At 47.6% G+C, this 19,491-nt stretch overlaps 1 protein-coding gene across 42 annotated transcripts in view; it reads right to left on the bottom strand.

Moving 5' to 3' along the window:
- The window catches only part of LOC106592465 (CLIP-associating protein 2), a 132,009-nt gene that overhangs the window by 77,606 nt on the left and 34,912 nt on the right, over positions 1–19,491 (bottom strand). For 40 of the 42 annotated variants that reach the window (XM_045694965.1, XM_045694968.1, XM_045694964.1 and 37 more), the window contains exon 7: positions 7,260–7,330. In XM_045694965.1, coding sequence (XP_045550921.1) covers positions 7,260–7,330 — 71 coding nt within the window. Of the gene's footprint in view, positions 1–4,079; positions 4,228–7,259; positions 7,331–7,530; positions 7,840–19,491 lie in introns of those variants that run through there. The other 2 variants (XM_045695006.1, XM_045695004.1) reach the window with 2 other exon arrangements.

Here is a 19,491-nt window from a genome sequence, read left to right as displayed (position 1 = left end):
ACACACACACACCTACCCATGCCACACACACACACACACCTACCCATGCCACACACACACACACACACCTACCCATGCCACACACACACACACCTACCCATGCCCCACACACACACACACACACACACACACACCTACCCATGCCACACACACACACACCACCTACCCATGCCCCACACACACACACACACACACACACACCTACCCATGCCACACACACACACACACACACACACCTACCCATGCCACACACACACACACACCTACCCATGCCACACACACACACACACCTACCCATGCCACACACACACACACACACACCTACCCATGCCACACACACACACACACCTACCCATGCCCCACACACACACACACCTACCCATGCCCCACACACACACACACCTACCCATGCCACACACGCACACACCTAGCCACACTACACACACGGCTCAGAGGGTCTACTTTTAGCAGTCTCTACCCTCTCTGGGTAGGATTAGTCACGCTACAGTAGCTGGTAAAACTCCCTCTAGTCCATGCTACTACCAATCTAATGCTTTTACAGAGAGACGGGAATCCGCCCTGGGCAGAGGGAGACGGGAATCCGCCCTGGGCAGAGGGAGACGGGAATCCGCCCTGGGCAGAGGGAGACGGGAATCCGCCCTGGGCAGAGGGAGACGGGAATCCGCCCTGGGCAGAGGGAGACGGGAATCCGCCCTGGGCAGAGGGAGACGGGAATCCGCCCTGGGCAGAGAGAGACGGGAATCCGCCCTGGGCAGAGGGAGACGGGAATCCGCCCTGGACAGAGAGAGACCGGTGTAGTGGTTTTTTGTTTGTGGTCAATAGGTGAACCTTGATGTGATAAATTGAGGATGTGAGGTCAGTAGTCTACATCAGAATTATTCACAGCTCTGTTACATCAACATAAGCACCCATGTGTGTGCACGTGCACACACTCACACACACACACACACTGAGGAGTGTTTCCATGGATACGGCTGCAAGAGATTCCCTCCATTTCAGAGTCCAAGAGACCGAGGCTGTTATAACCCATCTAGAGAGACCGAGGCTGTTATAACCCATCTAGAGAGCCCGAGGCTGTTATAACCCATCTAGAGAGACCGAGGCTGTTATAACCCATCTAGAGAGACCGAGGCTGTTATAACCCACCCATCTAGAGACCGAGGCTGTTATAACCCACCCATCTAGAGGCCGAGGCTGTTATAACCCACCCATCTAGAGACCGAGGCTGTTATAACCCATCTAGAGAGCCCGAGGCTGTTATAACCCATCTAGAGAGACCGAGGCTGTTATAACCCATCTAGAGAGACCGAGGCTGTTATAACCCATCTAGAGAGACCGAGGCTGTTATAACCCACCCATCTAGAGACCGAGGCTGTTATAACCCATCTAGAGAGACCGAGGCTGTTATAACCCATCTAGAGAGACCGAGGCTGTTATAACCCATCTAGAGAGACCGAGGCCGTTATAACCCACACATCTAGAGAGACCGAGGCTGTTATAACCCACCCATCTAGAGAGACCGAGGCTGTTATAACCCACCCATCTAGAGAGACCGAGGCTGTTATAACCCATCTAGAGAGACCGAGGCTGTTATAACCCATCTAGAGAGACCGAGGCTGTTATAACCCACCCATCTAGAGAGACCGAGGCTGTTATAACCCACCCATCTAGAGAGACCGAGGCTGTTATAACCCATCTAGAGAGACCGAGGCTGTTATAACCCACCCATCTAGAGAGACCGAGGCTGTTATAACCCACCCATCTAGAGAGACCGAGGCTGTTATAACCCACCCATCTAGAGAGACCGAGGCTGTTATAACCCACCCATCTAGAGAGACCGAGGCTGTTATAACCCACCCATCTAGAGAGACCGAGGCTGTTATAACCCACCCATCTAGAGAGACCGAGGCTGTTATAACCCACCCATCTAGAGAGACCGAGGCTGTTATAACCCACCCATCTAGAGAGACCGAGGCTGTTATAACCCACCCATCTAGAGAGACCGAGGCTGTTATAACCCACCCATCTAGAGAGACCGAGGCTGTTATAACCCACCCGTCTAGAGAGACCGAGGCTGTTATAACCCACCCGTCTAGAGAGACCGAGGCTGTTATAACCCACCCATCTAGAGAGACCGAGGCTGTTATAACCCACCCATCTAGAGAGACCGAGGCTGTTATAACCCACCCGTCTAGAGAGACCGAGGCTGTTATAACCCATCCATCTAGAGAGACCGAGGCTGTTATAACCCACCCGTCTAGAGAGACCGAGGCTGTTATAACCCACCCATCTAGAGAGACCGAGGCTGTTATAACCCACCCGTCTAGAGAGACCGAGGCTGTTATAACCCATCCACCTAGAGAGACCGAGGCTGTTATAACCCACCCACCTAGAGAGACCGAGGCTGTTATAACCCACCCATCTAGCGGCTGCTCAGGCAGAAATAAAATAAATAAAACCATACATACACACATATATAAAATCCACTTTGAGAACCTCACACACAAAAAAATGCCACCCAGCAACACATTTGGTGGAGCATTCTAAAAAAGCCTGCATGCAAGCGCACACACAGAAAACACGTTTTTACAATGCTCTGCCAAATGAGTCTGTGTCCACAGGGGGGCAGCACTAGACCACACAGACCGCTACCGTACATCCCTAGACCACACAGACAGCTACCGTACATCCCTAGACCACACAGACAGCTACCGTACATCCCTAGACCACACAGACAGCTACCGTACATCCCTAGACCACACAGACAGCTACCGTACATCACTAGACCACACAGACAGCTACCGTACATCCCTAGACCACACAGACAGCTACCGTACATCCCTAGACCACACAGACAGCTACCGTACATCCCTAGAGCACACAGACAGCTACCGTACATCCCTAGAGCACACAGACAGCTACCGTACATCCCTAGACCACACAGACAGCTACCGTACATCCCTAGACCACACAGACAGCTACCGTACATCCCTAGAGCACACAGACAGCTACCGTACATCCCTAGAGCACACAGACAGCTACCGTACATCCCTAGACCACACAGACAGCTACCGTACATCCCTAGAGCACACAGACAGCTACCGTACATCCCTAGAGCACACAGACAGCTACCGTACATCCCTAGAGCACACAGACAGCTACCGTACATCCCTAGACCACACAGACTGCTACAGTACATCCCTAGACCACACAGACAGCTACCGTACATCCCTAGACCACACAGACAGCTACCGTACATCCCTAGAGCACACAGACAGCTACCGTACATCCCTAGACCACACAGACAGCTACCGTACATCCCTAGACCACACAGACAGCTACAGTACATCCCTAGACCACACAGACAGCTACCGTACATCCCTAGACCACACAGACAGCTACCGTACATCCCTATATACATACACACACACACACACACACACACACACACACACACACACACACACACACACACACACACACACACATATATATTCCGGTCTCGGACAATGCTTTGCTCTGATATTTCTTAATTTATTTTGTATTTTTCATAATGATGTTTATTTATTATTGCTAGATATTACTGCACTGTTGGAGCTAGAAACACAAGCATTACACTGTACCTGCAATTACATCTACCAATCTGAGTACGAGGCCAATAAACTTTGATTTGTGCGTGTGCGTGTGCGTGTGCGCGTGTGTGTGTGTGTGTGTGTGTGTGTGTGTGTGTGTGTGTGTGTGTGTGTGCGTGTGTGTGTGTGCGCGTGTGGTAATCTGTTCTAAGCTGCAAAAGCACATTTTATAAACAGCAACACAAGTTAGACATTTTCACAGCTGGCCAGGAAGCAGGCCAATGTGACATAGACACAGCTCTAATCCACACAAGCCGTCTGGCTCTACACTACACACTAACACAGTTACAAATATCAACAGCATTACCAAGCCAATACGCCATAGTATTTGACAAGGCTATAAAAAATTAAACACCGAAAAGTGTAGCCATGCCTTGATAGCAATACTGCTGTTAAATGCCATAACAATATGTTTAAATACAGTACTATGATGAAGGATGATTCTCTTTGGTTGTCTTCGTTTTGGAGATGGACGCAATATGATGGAAATCTGTGAGACTTGGAAACAAGGAAATGAAACAAGGAGATGAGGAGAGGAAACAAGGAGAAGACATTCCATTTCCAGGTCAAAGAGAGAAAGTGGGAGGAGCCAGTGGCAGTGACACACCCACACACTTTAAAATGTGAGTTTCAGTCCCAAAGCCAGTCTAACAGTCTTATATAAAACCTCTCTCTCACCAAGGAAACACAGTGGCCTACCTGTACACCTAACCTACACATTACTACAGGGAGAAAGAGGGGGACAGAGGGGAGAGAAAGAGAGAGTAGGGAGAGAGAAAGAGAGAAGCGGAGAGAAAGAGGGGGAGAGAGGGGAGAGAAAGAGAGAGTAGGGAGAGGAGAGAGAAAGAGGGAGAGAAGGGGAGAGAGAAAGAGGGAGAGAGAAAGCCAAAACAGAATGACATTGTAAGGCACTCAGAGATGAGCACTAGTATCTCCCCAACATTGTTTACCTTTATTTAACCTTTATTTAACCTTTATTTAACTAGTCAAGTCAAGTTAAGAACAAATTCTTATTTTCAATGACGGCCTAGGAACAGTGGGTTAACTGCCTTGTTCAAGGGCAGAACGACAGATTGTCAGCTCAGGGATTCGATCTAGCAACCTTTCGGTTACTAGTCCAACACTCTAACCACCAGGCTACCTGCTGTCCCTACACTCTAACCACTAGGCTACCTGCTGTCCCCTACACTCTAACCACCAGGCTACCTGCTGCCCCTACACTCTAACCACCAGGCTACCTGCCGTCCCTACACTCTAACCACCAGGCTACCTGCCCCCCTACACTCTAACCACCAGGCTACCTGCCTCCCTACACTCTAACCACCAGGCTACCTGCCGCCCCTACACTCTAACCACCAGGCTACCTGCCCCGTCCCTACACTCTAACCACCAGGCTACCTGCCGCCCCTACACTCTAACCACCAGGCTACCTGCCGTCCCTACACTCTAACCACCAGGCTACCTGCTGCCCCTACACTCTAACCACCAGGCTACCTGCCGTCCCTACACTCTAACCGCTAGGCTACCTGCCGTCCCTACACTCCAACCACTAGGCTACCTGCCGTCCCTACACTCTAACCACTAGGCTACCTGCCGTCCCTACACTCTAACCGCTAGGCTACCTGCCGTCCCTACACTCTAACCGCTAGGCTACCTGCCGTCCCTACACTCTAACCGCTAGGCTACCTGCCGTCCCTACACTCTAACCACCAGGCTACCTGCCGTCCCTACACTCTAACCACTAGGCTACCTGCCGTCCCTACACTCTAACCACTAGGCTACCTGCCGTCCCTACACTCTAACCACCAGGCTACCTGCTGCCCCTACACTCTAACCACTAGGCTACCTGCCGTCCCTACACTCTAACCACTAGGCTACCTGCTCGTCCCCTACACTCTAACCACCAGTCTACCTGCCTCCCCCCCTGCCCCCTACACTCTAACCACCAGGCTACCTGCCGCCCCTACACTCTAACCACTAGGCTACCTGCCGTCCCTACACTCTAACCACTAGGCTACCTGCCGTCCCTACACTCTAACCACTAGGCTACCTGCCGTCCCTACACTCTAACCACCAGGCTACCTGCTGCCCCTACACTCTAACCACTAGGCTACCTGCCGTCCCTACACTCTAACCACCAGGCTACCTGCCGTCCCTACACTCTAACCACTAGGCTACCTGCCGCCCCTACACTCTAACCACTAGTCTACCTGCCGCCCCTACACTCTAACCACTAGTCTACCTGCCGCCCCTACACTCTAACCACAAGGCTACCTGCCGCCCCTACACTCTAACCACCAGGCTACCTGCTGCCCCTACACTCTAACCACCAGGCTACCTGCCGTCCCTACACTCTAACCACTAGTCTACCTGCCGCCCCTACACTCTAACCACTAGGCTACCTGCCGCCCCTACACTCTAACCACAAGGCTACCTGCCGTCCCTACACTCTAACCACCAGGCTACCTGCCGCCCCTACACTCTAACCACCAGGCTACCTGCCGCCCCTACACTCTAACCACCAGGCTACCTGCTGCCCCTACATGATTTCCCTCCAGAGCCAAAGATCACACAGACCACACCCCTCGTGACCGTCATAGTAACAGTGTGTAGAGAAATGATTCTCTCTCTGGTTTCACTCTGGCTGCATCCTTCTTTTCTGTGATCTGATTGGCTAAATATGTGTGCTGTGTCCTCAGGTTGGAGCTTCGAGTTTCTTCATATACACAGAATGGGCCAGAATGAGAGGTACGTCTGACCTTTCAGTGTCTCTGTATGTAGATCAGGGGCCCAAAGCTCACTGCCCTCTCTGGAGGGATCTGAACTGAAACCCTTCGGCGTCCCAGGGTTAATCCCAATCAGCCCTCGCTGCCGCTGGAGACGGTATCATAGCAACCATACCCTCACACCCAGCCTCTAACTCCCTCAGGATAAACAGACAGTGTAGAGAGACTGACTAAGGAACAGACAGATTACAAAACGAATAAAATACAAAACCGCAGACAGATTGTAGACCCCAACCGCAGACAGATTGTAGACCCCAACCGCAGACAGATTGTAGACCCCAACCGCAGACAGATTGTAGACCCCAACCGCAGACAGATTGTAGACCCCAACCGCAGACAGATTGTAGACCACAACCGCAGACAGATTGTAGACCCCAACCGCAGACAGATTGTAGACCACAACCGCAGACAGATTGTAGACCCCAACCGCAGACAGATTGTAGACCACAACCGTAGACAGATTGTAGACTATAACGGCAAATCTTTATAACCAAACTACAATGTAAAAACCAAACTAGCTAGCTTAGAAATTGCCTATAAACAAAACTACAACTCTACAACCAAACTACAGACAACAGCCCAACTGCCAGATAAGAACAGGAGTTCTGGTGTTGCTAGGCAGGGATCTGGTCCAAGCAGACGCCAGATATCTGAAGCCGGAAAGTCCTGAGAGATTAGACAGGTAATCCTATTGGACTGTCTGAAATACCTCCCCCAGACACACACGATCAGTCATACCCCATCTCCTGCTCCATATGGGCCATAAAAGGACAAACATCAGAGAAAGCGAAGGTGAAAAGGAGGTGAGGGAGGGACTCACCGTGACTGGGGCTAAGCGCCATGTTCCCAGAATTCAAAGCTTCATCAAAACGCCCATATATCGTCTGTAACCTGTAGACAAGAGACGGGAAATGTCAGAATACACACATCTGCATGCACAAGAACACACACACACCAGCATAAGTGTAGCACACACACCGGTACACCTGTTTGCAACAACACACACACCATCCTCAATGTCAAGGTTTACATGAAAAACATTAAGACCAGAGCAAAAACACACGTGAGTGTGTGCGCACACACACACACACCGTCCTCTTGGCAGTCAAAACCCCTGACAGCTTAGCTCTCCTGATTTCTGATGATTAGCGTAGTGCCAGGCTCCTCAGCTGCAGAGCATTTCCACACCGCTCAACAATTAGCCGACATTAGCATTTCCATATTGATTTATGCTCTGAATTAGCATAGCATAGCGTAGCCTAGCCGTTATCCAAATAAGTGTAGCAGTAGCATTTCCATGTGGGATGATTAATGGGTTGGCGTGTTGCTACGTAGCGTAGCGGTAGCTCCCATACTAGTGTCACACGAGTCCTCTGCTCTTTGTATCCAACATGGTGCAGTGGCTCACAGAGACGGAGTGAGGGAGGGACAGAGGGAGGGACAGAGGGAGGGAGGGGGCAAGAGAGGGAGGAGGGAACGGGGGAAGAAAGAAACAGAAGAAGACAAACTCGTATTACACGGCGAAGCACCACCCTACGGAAAAGGTTCAATCTCAGGCTGTGTGTTTTGCATGACGTGCTGTGAGAAAACATGACTTCTTTTAAACTGCTCTAATTACGTTGGTAACCAGTTTATAATAACAATAAGGCACCCCGGGGGTTTGTGGTATATGGCCGATATACTACGGATAACGGCTGTATCCAGGCACTCCGTGTTGTGTCGCGCATAATAACAGCCCTTAGCCGTGGTATATTGGATATATACCATACCCCCTCGTGCCTTATTGCTTAAATCATAGCAATCAAACAAGTTCAATCGACCTCCAGTGATGGAAAATGATCTGGCGAGTTTAATAAAAAGGTGAATTATCTTTTCTCTTGCTACATATTGAAATTCCTTTATTATGTCATAGCTTGCAATAATTATTATTTTGAGGAAACCTGAATTTTGCTTTTAACGTTGTTACAAGTTCCTATAATATTCCTTCTTAATTGGCTCGATAACGTTAAGGGAAAAAATTGTTTATTGTATAGATATGGCAAATCCTCTCCTGCTGTTAAAGGAAAACAAATGGCTAGTTTTAGCTTGACCTGGCAACCCTGGTAGTAGCTAGCTGGCTCTAGCCTGACTAAAAACATAGCAAGCTAGCTAGCCTTTTTAGCTTCAACTTCTCTAAGTAAAATAATCAGATTCATGATTTTTTTTTTTTTTTTTTTTAAATATGCCTTGGCAAATATTCTTCTACTTGACAAAGCAACCTAAAACATTATCCCAGTTTAATATGCTGCTTGTATATTAGCTAAAAATAGAACTCCAGGTTTTGGTTATGGAGAAAAAGCACATGGCTAGCTAGTTAGCTACAGCAGGTTCTACCATTTCACAATAGCCTGGAATCACTAGTTATTACTTCTAAACAAAATACCTTTTTGGGTGGATTCATGTTGTTTGGTTTACAGTTTGAACAGTCACTGAGATTATATTCGGTTATCAAAGCAAAATAGGTTACTTTGACAAATGGCCTATAGACCAGATCAAGGAACCAAGAGACATCACTGCCTTCACGGCTACGGAATGATACGGCGCTTCTCAATATTCAGGAAGTACAAAAGAATGTCGGCCATCAGATTTGCCACCAATGCTCCTTATAGGACACATCACTGCACTCCTCTGTAAACTGGTCATCTCTATACCTGTCACAAGACCCACTGTTTGATGCTTATTTATAAAACCCTCTTAGGCCTCACTCCCCCCTATCTGAGATATCTACTGCAGCCCTCATCCTCCACATACAACACCCGTTCTGCCAGTCACATTCTGTTAAAGGTCCCCAAAGCACACACATCCCTGGGCGGCACCTCTTTTCAGTTCGCTGAAGCTAGCGACTGGAACGAGCTGCAACAAACACTCAAACTGGACAGTTTTATCTCCATCTCTTCATTCAAAGACTCAATCATGGACACTCTTACTGACAGTTGTGGCTGCTTTGCATGATGTATTGTTGTCACTACCTTCTTGCCCGTTGTGCTGTTGTCTGTGCCCAATAATGTTTGTACCATGTTTTGTGCTGCTACCATGTTGTTGTTATGTTGCTACCATTTGGTGGTTATGTTGTGTTGCTACCATGTTGTGTTGCTACCATGTAGTTGGTTATGCGGTGTTGCTACCATGTGGTGGTTATGTTGTGTTGCTACCATGTTGTGTTGCTACCATGTGGTGGTTATGTTGTGTTGCTACCATGTGGTGGTTATGTTGTGTTGCTACCATGTTGTGTTGCTACCATGTTGTGTTGCTACCATGTGGTGGTTATGTTGTGTTGCTACCATGTTGTGTTGCGTTGCTACCATGTGGTGGTTATGTTGTGTTGCTACCATGTTGTGTTGCTACCATGTTGTGTTGCTACCATGTGGTGGTTATGTTGTGTTTCTACCATGTTGTGTTGCTACCATGTTGTTGTTATGTTGTGTTGCTACCATGTGGTGGTTATGTTGTGTTGCTACCATGTGGTGGTTATGTTGTGTTGCTACCATGTTGTGTTGCTACCATGTTGTGTTTCTACCATGTGGTGGTTATGTTGTGTTGCTACCATGTTGTGTTGCTACCATGTGGTGGTTATGTTGTGTTTCTACCATGTTGTGTTGCTACCATGTGGTGGTTATGTTGTGTTGCTACCATGTTGTGTTGCTACCATGTGGTGTTGCTACCATGTGGTGTTTGTTGTGTTGCTACCATGTTGTGTTGCTACCATGTGGTGGTTATGTTGTGTTTCTACCATGTTGTGTTGCTACCATGTGGTGGTTATGTTGTGTTGCTACCATGTTGTGTTGCTACCATGTTGTGTTGCTACCAGGTGGTGGTTATGTTGTGTTGCTACCATGCTGTGTTGTCATGTGTTGCTGCTTTGCTATGTTGTTTTAGGTCTCTCTTTATGTAGTGTTGTGTTGTCTCGTTGTGATGTGTTTTGTCCTATATTTATATTGTATTTTTTAAATCCCAGGCCTCGTCCCCGCAGGAGGCCTTTTGGTAGGCCGTTACTGTAAATAACAATTTGTTCTTAACTGCCTTGCTTAGTTAAATAAAGGTACAAAAAAAACTCCCCGTCTCTCCTTTCTTTTCCTAAGAATGTCACATTTATCATAGATGTCTTTTCTTCCTCTCCTCCCCCCCTCCACCTCCCTTCCTCCCCCCTACCTTCCTCCCCCTCCTCCTCCCTCCCTCCCTCCCTCCCTCCCTCCCTCCCTCAAGGCTAAAACACATATGGTGAGGCTTACTAACATAACAACCATTTTCTGTTTCTGAAAGTGAAGCTGTGAAGACTCAATCTGTCTCTTTTACTCTCACTTCCTTTTCCTCCTTCCTTCCCCAATCGTCCACTCTCTCAAATATTTATATACCATTATTTACATTTTAGTCATTTAGCAGACACTCTTATCCAGAGCGACTTACAGTAGTGAATGCATACATTTCATACAATTTTTTCTCCGTACTGGTCCCCCGTGGGAATCGAACCCACAACCCTGGCGTTGCAAACACCACCTACCAACTGAGCCACACGGGACCTTATAATATATACAACATACAATCCACCTGCAGTGAAGCTGCTCAACATTTACATTACGTTCCAGTCATCTAGCAGACCCATCCAGAGTGACCCGAAGTAGCAACCATGGTTGAGCGCCCCGCTCAAGGGCAAATCGACAGAACCCCCCCCACCCAGCCGACTCGGGGACCCGAACCAGCGACCTCTCGTCCTAACCACCAGGCCACCCCCATCGTCCCTCACCCTTCATCTCCACCATCATCGTCCCTCACCCTTCATCTCCACCATCATCGTCCCTCACCCTTCATCTCCACCATCATCGTCCCTCACCCTTCATCTCCACCATCATCGTCCCTCACCCTTCATCTCCACCATCATCGTCCCTCACCCTTCATCTCCACCATCATCGTCCCTCACCCTTCATCTCCACCATCATCGTCCCTCACCCTTCATCTCCACCATCATCGTCCCTCACCCTTCATCTCCACCATCATCGTCCCTCACCCTTCATCTCCACCATCATCGTCCCTCACCCTTCATCTCCACCATCATCGTCCCTCACCCTTCATCTCCACCATCATCGTCCCTCACCCTTCATCTCCACCATCATCGTCCCTCACCCTTCATCTCCACCATCATCGTCCCTCACCCTTCATCTCCACCATCATCGTCCCTCACCCTTCATCTCCACCATCATCGTCCCTCACCCTTCATCTCCACCATCATCGTCCCTCACCCTTCATCTCCACCATCGTCCCTCACCCTTCATCTCCACCATCATCGTCCTTCACCCTTCATCTCCACCATCGTCCCTCACCCTTCATCTCCACCATCGTCCCTCACCCTTCATCTCCACCATCATCGTCCCTCACCCTTCATCTCCACCATCATCGTCCCTCACCCTTCATCTCCACCATCATCGTCCTTCACCCTTCATCTCCACCATCATCGTCCCTCACCCTTCATCTCCACCATCGTCCCTCTCTTTTACCCTCTCTGCACAGCATTCACATAGCATGCAACATGTTAATCATTCTCACAGACAGAAAGAGAGAGAGAGGCAGAAAGACAGACGGAGAAAGAGAGAGCGAGAGAAGGCAGAAAGACAGACGGAGAGAGAGCGAGAGAAGGCAGAAAGACAGACGGAGAGAGAGCGAGAGAAGGCAGAAAGACAGACGGAGAGAGCGAGAGAAGGCAGAAAGACAGACGGAGAGAGAGCGAGAGAAGGCAGAAAGACAGACGGAGAGAGAGCGAGAGAAGGCAGAAAGACAGACGGAGAGAGAGCGAGAGAAGGCAGAAAGACAGACGGAGAGAGAGCGAGAGAAGGCAGAAAGACAGACGGAGAGAGAGCGAGAGAAGGCAGAAAGACAGACGGAGAGAGAGCGAGAGAAGGCAGAAAGACAGACGGAGAGAGAGCGAGAGAAGGCAGAAAGACAGACGGAGAGAGAGCGAGAGAAGGCAGAAAGACAGACGGAGAGAGAGCGAGAGAAGGCAGAAAGACAGACGGAGAGAGAGCGAGAGAAGGCAGAAAGACAGACGGAGAGAGAGCGAGAGAAGGCAGAAAGACAGACGGAGAGAGAGCGAGAGAAGGCAGAAAGACAGACGGAGAGAGAGCGAGAGAAGGCAGAAAGACAGACGGAGAGAGAGCGAGAGAAGGCAGAAAGACAGACGGAGAGAGAGCGAGAGAAGGCAGAAAGACAGACGGAGAGAGAGCGAGAGAAGGCAGAAAGACAGACGGAGAGAGAGCGAGAGAAGGCAGAAAGACAGACGGAGAGAGAGCGAGAGAAGGCAGAAAGACAGACGGAGAGAGAGCGAGAGAAGGCAGAAAGACAGACGGAGAGAGAGCGAGAGAAGGCAGAAAGACAGACGGAGAGAGAGCGAGAGAAGGCAGAAAGACAGACGGAGAGAGAGCGAGAGAAGGCAGAAAGACAGACGGAGAGAGAGCGAGAGAAGGCAGAAAGACAGACGGAGAGAGAGCGAGAGAAGGCAGAAAGACAGACGGAGAGAGAGCGAGAGAAGGCAGAAAGACAGACGGAGAGAGAGCGAGAGAAGGCAGAAAGACAGACGGAGAGAGAGCGAGAGAAGGCAGAAAGACAGACGGAGAGAGAGCGAGAGAAGGCAGAAAGACAGACGGAGAGCGAGCGAGAGAAGGCAGAAAGACAGACGGAGAGCGAGCGAGAGAAGGCAGAAAGACAGACGGAGAGCGAGCGAGAGAAGGCAGAAAGACAGACGGAGAGAGCGAGAAGGCAGAAAGAGAAGACAGAAAGAGCGAGAAGGCAGAAAGAGAAGACAGAAAGAGAAGACAGAAAGAGAGCAGAGAGAAGGCAGAAAGACAGACGGAGAGAGCGAGAGAAGGCAGAAAGACAGACGGAGAGAGCGAGAGAAGGCAGAAAGAGAAGACAGAAAGAGAAGACAGAAAGAGAAGGCAGAAAGACAGACAGAAAGAGAAGACAGAAAGAGAAGACAGAAAGAGAAGACAGAAAGAAGACAGAAAGAGAAGACAGAAAGAGAAGACAGAAAGAGAAGACAGAAAGAAAGGCAGAAAGAGAGAACAAGAATGTAAGCTTTCTGCCCATATCAGATATTTCTATGTGCTGGGATTTTTTTTGTTACTCACAACCTCATGCTAGTCACATTAGCCTACTTTAACTCAACCATCCCGCAGGGGGGGACCGATCCCATAGAGGTTTTAAGAGTGAAATTAACAAGATTAAATTAGCAAAAAATATATAGGTAATCAAATTGTACAACTGAAGATCAACACAGGAGGAAAGGATTAGTCTTTTAACTCAAACTCTGTCAATCTTAATCATGCTAGCTAGCCAAATATGTCAGCTAGCTTACTGTCTAGCTCCAACTGTTTACTGGTGGTAACCATAGCAACATGGTCACTGGGGCAGCGCTAGCAGAGGTAAAGGTCACCATGAGGAGAGAGCCTTACCACAGCTCTGGAGGAGGTAAAGGTCACCATGAGGAGAGAGCCTTACCACAGCTCTGGAGGAGGTAAAGGTCACCATGAGGAGAGAGCCTTACCACAGCTCTGGAGGAGGTAAAGGTCACCATGAGGAGAGAGCCTTACCACAGCTCTGGAGGAGGTAAAGGTCACCATGAGGAGAGAGCCTTACCACAGCTCTGGAGGAGGTAAAGGTCACCATGAGGAGAGAGCCTTACCACAGCTCTGGAGGAGGTAAAGGTCACCATGAGGAGAGAGCCTTACCACAGCTCTGGAGGAGGTAAAGGTCACCATGAGGAGAGAGCCTTACCACAGCTCTGGAGGAGGTAAAGGTCACCATGAGGAGAGAGCCTTACCACAGCTCTGGAGGAGGTAAAGGTCACCATGAGGAGAGAGCCTTACCACAGCTCTGGAGGAGGTAAAGGTCACCATGAGGAGAGAGCCTTACCACAGCTCTGGAGGAGGTAATGGGCCACCATGAGGAGAGAGCCTTACCACAGCTCTGGAGGAGGTAAAGGTCACCATGAGGAGAGAGCCTTACCACAGCTCTGGAGGAGGTAAAGGTCACCATGAGGAGAGAGCCTTACCACAGCTCTGGAGGAGGTAAAGGTCACCATGAGGAGAGAGCCTTACCACAGCTCTGGAGGAGGTAAAGGCCACCATGAGGAGACTTTCATCACCAGAGGGTGTGGCCTACTCCCGAACGTGCACGTTGCTCACCACCCAACAATCACCCCAGAGCATCTGCACGACCACTCCCACCTGAGGAAGCAGACAGTAGGGATGTTTGCCAAGTCTCTAAAGGACGTGGCACTTGGTAGACAAACACCCCCCATGCCACACTGGACAGAGGAGCACCCAGAGACCCCTACCAGACCACTGCACCACCAAGGAGCCCCAGGCCCCCACCAGACCCAGCGCACCCCACCCACCACCAGAGCATCACCACCTCCATCGGCTTAGCCAGACTGGACCGGACCCAGCCTACTACCCCGCACCAGACCACCACCTCTACCAGACCAGACATGGCCCAACAGCAGGACCAGTGCAGCTACGCGGAGGTCCTTAGAGGACAGGAGTATTATGTAGGATTGAGTGAGATTAAACAGCTCCTCCAATACATCAGCACTAAACACGCACATATATCAGAACAAATGTTTGCTGATATCCTGTTTCTCTCACTCTTTACACCTTAGCAGTTAATAGTTACTGCATTTTTATACAGTGTTATTCTCTCTTCTTGCAACATGAAATCACTATCAGTTAACATGTGGAACATTCAGGGCCTAGACTCCTCAGCCTTCAGACTGAAGAGGTTAGATGTTGACGTCATCATTCTACAGGAGACATGTTGTAAGGCTGACATTGTCACTCACTGTCCCACAGGCTACAGAGAGGAAATTGTGCCGTCACAGAAACATACCTCTGTCAATAGAGGGAGAGAGTCTGGAGGATCATTTGGTACAAGTCTGAACCACAAATTCTAATTTATGCCCTCAAAATTGGTAAATAACACATTTGTATAAAACTGAAAAAAAATTAAAATAACTTGTACTGACAGAAAAATGAGTTCCTTTGCTCAATATATATCCCCCCTCAGAATCCCCATATTACTGAGAGGAGATATTTTCCACCCTTGAGGAAGAGACGTGCCATTTCCAGGTCCAGGGAAATGTGCTCATCTGTAGGGACACAAATGCGCGCACAAGAACACTACCTGATCTAACGAGCACACGAGGGGACAGCTTTATTACAGGCCATACTGTTTCTAACTGCCTTCATCTCCCCCATAGAAACAACAGCGACAGCACCATCAACCAAACAGGATAGGATCTGTTACGGCTCTGTCGAAGCCTGGGTCTGTATTTTGTCAATGGTAGGTTACAGGGACTCTTTGGGGAGATTGAACTATTGCTCACCTCTAGGCCACAGCACAGTCAATGTATGATTACAGACAATGACCCTTTCTCTCTCAGCTCATTCACTGTCAAGCCACTAACACCTCTGTCTGATCACAGCCTAATTACCTTGTTCTTCAAAAAAACAGACATGAAAACAATCACACATTCACAGCCCAGTAATCTGTACAACCAGAAAGCAACCAGTAAGCAAAACATCCAAACACTCACAGTAAAGGAGGAATCGATCTAGCAGTAAAAAACAAGCTACAGCTGAAGTCAGAAGTTTACATACACCTCAGCCAAATACATTTATACTCAGTTTCACAATTCCTGACATTTAATCCCAGTAACAATTCCCAGTTAGGATCACCACTTTGTTTTAAGAATGTGAAATGTCAGAATAATAGTAGAGAGAATGATTTATTTCAGCTTTTATTTCTTTCATCACATTCCCAGTGGGTCAGAAGTTTACACACACTCAATTAGTATTTGGTAGCATTGCCTTTAAATTGTTTAACTTGGGTCAAACGTTTCGGGTAGCCTTCCACAAGCTTCCCACAATAAGTTGGGTGAATTTTGTCCCATTCCTCCTGACAGAGCTGGTGTAACTGAGTCAGGTTTGTAGGCCTCCTTGCTCGCACACACTTTTTCAGTTCTGTCCACACATTTTCTATAGGATTGAGGTCAGGGCTTTGTGATGGCCACTCCAATACCTTGACTTTGTTGTCCTTAAGCCATTTTGCCACAACTTTGGAAGTATGCTTGGGGTCATTGTCCATTTGGAAGACCCATTTGCGACCAAGCTTTAACTTCCTGAGATTCTTGAGATGTTGCTTCAATATATCCACACAATTTTCCATCCTCATGATGCCATCTATTTTGTGAAGTGCACCAGTCCCTCCTGCAGCAAAGCACCCCACAACATGATGCTGCCACCTCCGTGCTTTACGGTTGGGACGGTGTTCTTCAGCTTGCAAGCATCCCCCTTTTTCCCCCAAACATAACGATGGTCATTATGGCCAAACAATTCTATTTTTGTTTCATCAGACCAGAGGACATTTCTCCAAAAAGTACGATCTTTGTCCCCATGTGCAGTTGCAAACCGTAGTCTGGCTTTTTTATGGCGGTTTTGGAGCAGTGGCTTCTTCCTTGTTGAGCGGCCTTTCAGGTTATGTCGATATAGGTCCTGTTCTGCTGTGGATATGAACACTTTTGCACCTGTTTCCTCCAGCATCTTCACAAGATCCTTTACTGTTGTTCTGGGATTGATTTTCAGTTTTCGCACCAAAGTACGTTCATCTCTAGGAGACAGAACACGTCTCCTTCCTGAGTGGTATGGCGGCTGCGTGGTCCCATGGTGTTTATACTTGCGTACTATTGTTTGTACAGATGAACGTGGTACCTTCAGGCGTCTGGAAATTGCTCCCAAGGATGAACCAATTTATTTTTCTGAGGTCTTGGCTGATTTCTTTTGATTTTCCCATGATGTCAAGCAAAGAGGCACTGAGTTTGAAGGTAGGTCTTGAAATACATCCACAGGTACACCTCCAATTGACTCAAATTATGTCAATTAGCCTATCAGAAGCTTCTAAAGCCATAACATAATTTCCTGGAATTTTCCAAGCTGTTTAAAGGCACAGTCAACTTAGTGTATGTAAACCTCTGACCCACTGGAATTGTGATACAGTGAATTATAAGTGAAATAATCTGTCTGTAAACAATTGTTGGAAAAATTACTTGTGTCATGCACAAAGTAGATGTCCTAACCGACTTGCCAAAACTATAGTTTGTTAACAAGACATTTGTGGAGTGGTTGAAAAACGAGTTTTAATGACTCCAACCTAAGTGTATGTAAACTGCCGACTTGTCTGTCTGTCTGTCTGTTATTATATATATATATATATATATATATTCAGGAAAACAGCAAAAAAGCACAACTGAAATTGATCAAATGAAATAAAAAAAGACCACAACTGGTTTGATGCAGTAAAATGATGAGGAAAACATTTAGAACACCATCAAACCAAAAGCACTGAGACCCAAATAATGGTGAATTACACCTACATTACTATGAGACTTTAAAACTCTATAAACGTACACTCAGAACCAAAACAGCACAGTACACCAGCAAGCAGCTGACACTAATTGAGGAGTCTATAAACACAAACAACTTCTGGAAAAACCTAAAAATAAATAAAAGTGGAATTAGCGATACAAAATGGTGATATATGGACGACCCATTTCTACAACACCGTTCAAGCTGATGCAAACACAGAACAACGCCAAATTCAAGAGAAGTTGAATGGATTAGAAAAAGCTATAAAGGACCATCAACATCCATTGGACTACTTACTGACCAGGAGCTCTATAAGAAACTTCAGGCTCTCAAATGTAAAAACGCATGCGGACCTGATGGCATCCTAAATGAGCTGCTCAAACTCACTAGTGCAAAATGTCAATTGGCTATATTAAAACTGTTTAATTTGATCCTGAGTGTAGGTTATTTCCCTGACATCTGGAATCAAGGACTCATAATCCCAATCTTTAAGAACGGAGACCAATTTGACCCTAACAATTACAGAGGCATTTGTGTGAACAGTAACCTGGGAAAGATTTTCTGTAGTATTATCAATGTAAGGAGTTCTAAACTTCTTTAATAAGCACAATGTCTTGAATAAAAGCCTAATTGGATTTATACCAAAACATCGCACAACCAATCATATTTACACCTTACACACCCTGATAGATAAACATGTCCACCAAAATAACACCAAAATGTACATTTGCTTTATTGACTTCTAAAAAGCATTTGATTCTATTTGGCATACAGGACTGTTCTACAAAGTCATTGAAAGTGGTGTAGGGAGTAAAATCTATGACATAATTAAATCAATGTATACTGGCAATACGTGCAGCATCAAAATTGGCAAGAAAAGAATTATTTAACCAGGGACGGGGCCTTCGCCAGGGTTTCAGTCTGAGCCCTGCACTCTTCAATATTTACAACAACAAATTGGCCACTATTCTAGAAGAATCCTCAGCCCCATTTCCCCAAATGTAATTATTAATGATGTTATTGTTGTAAATCTACAAACAATGCTTTGGCAATATGTACATTGTTACATCATGCCAATAAAGTACATTTTATTGAAATGTATAGTCAGAGACAGGGCAGAGAAAGAGAGAGGGCAGAAAGAGGGCAGAAGAGAGAGAGAGAGGGCAGAAAGAGGGCAGAAAGAGAGAGAGAGGGCAGAAAGAGGGCAGGAGAGAGAGAGAGAGAGAGAGGGCAGAAAGAGAGAGAGACGGCAGAGAGGAGGCTGTGTGTGCTCAGAATGACAACACTACAGACTCCTTATTACGGTAACCACGGTGACCAGAGCAAGTCACTCAATGGACCTCTTCAGAGACGACCCACTCCTCCCCCTCTTCCTCTGTCCTCCTCTTCATTGTCCAGTATAAAGCGTCTCTGTGTGTGACTGTGTGAGGGGCAGAGTGGAGCATGGTGTGGACTGGGACAGAGATACCACGGGATGTAACATACACTTAGTATTCACAGTCCAAACCACTGACACTTGTCATTGGCCAGTAAAAAGTACACAGCAACAGAACTCGCAGACTAGCCAGACAGAACAGCTCATTTTATCATTATTTTACACAGACC

This window comes from Salmo salar, chromosome ssa14, assembly GCF_905237065.1.
Source record: "Salmo salar chromosome ssa14, Ssal_v3.1, whole genome shotgun sequence".
NCBI classification, from domain to species: Eukaryota; Metazoa; Chordata; class Actinopteri; order Salmoniformes; family Salmonidae; genus Salmo; species Salmo salar.
Note: the sequence above shows the minus strand (reverse complement) of the source record. Positions and strands in the feature narration are given on the sequence as shown.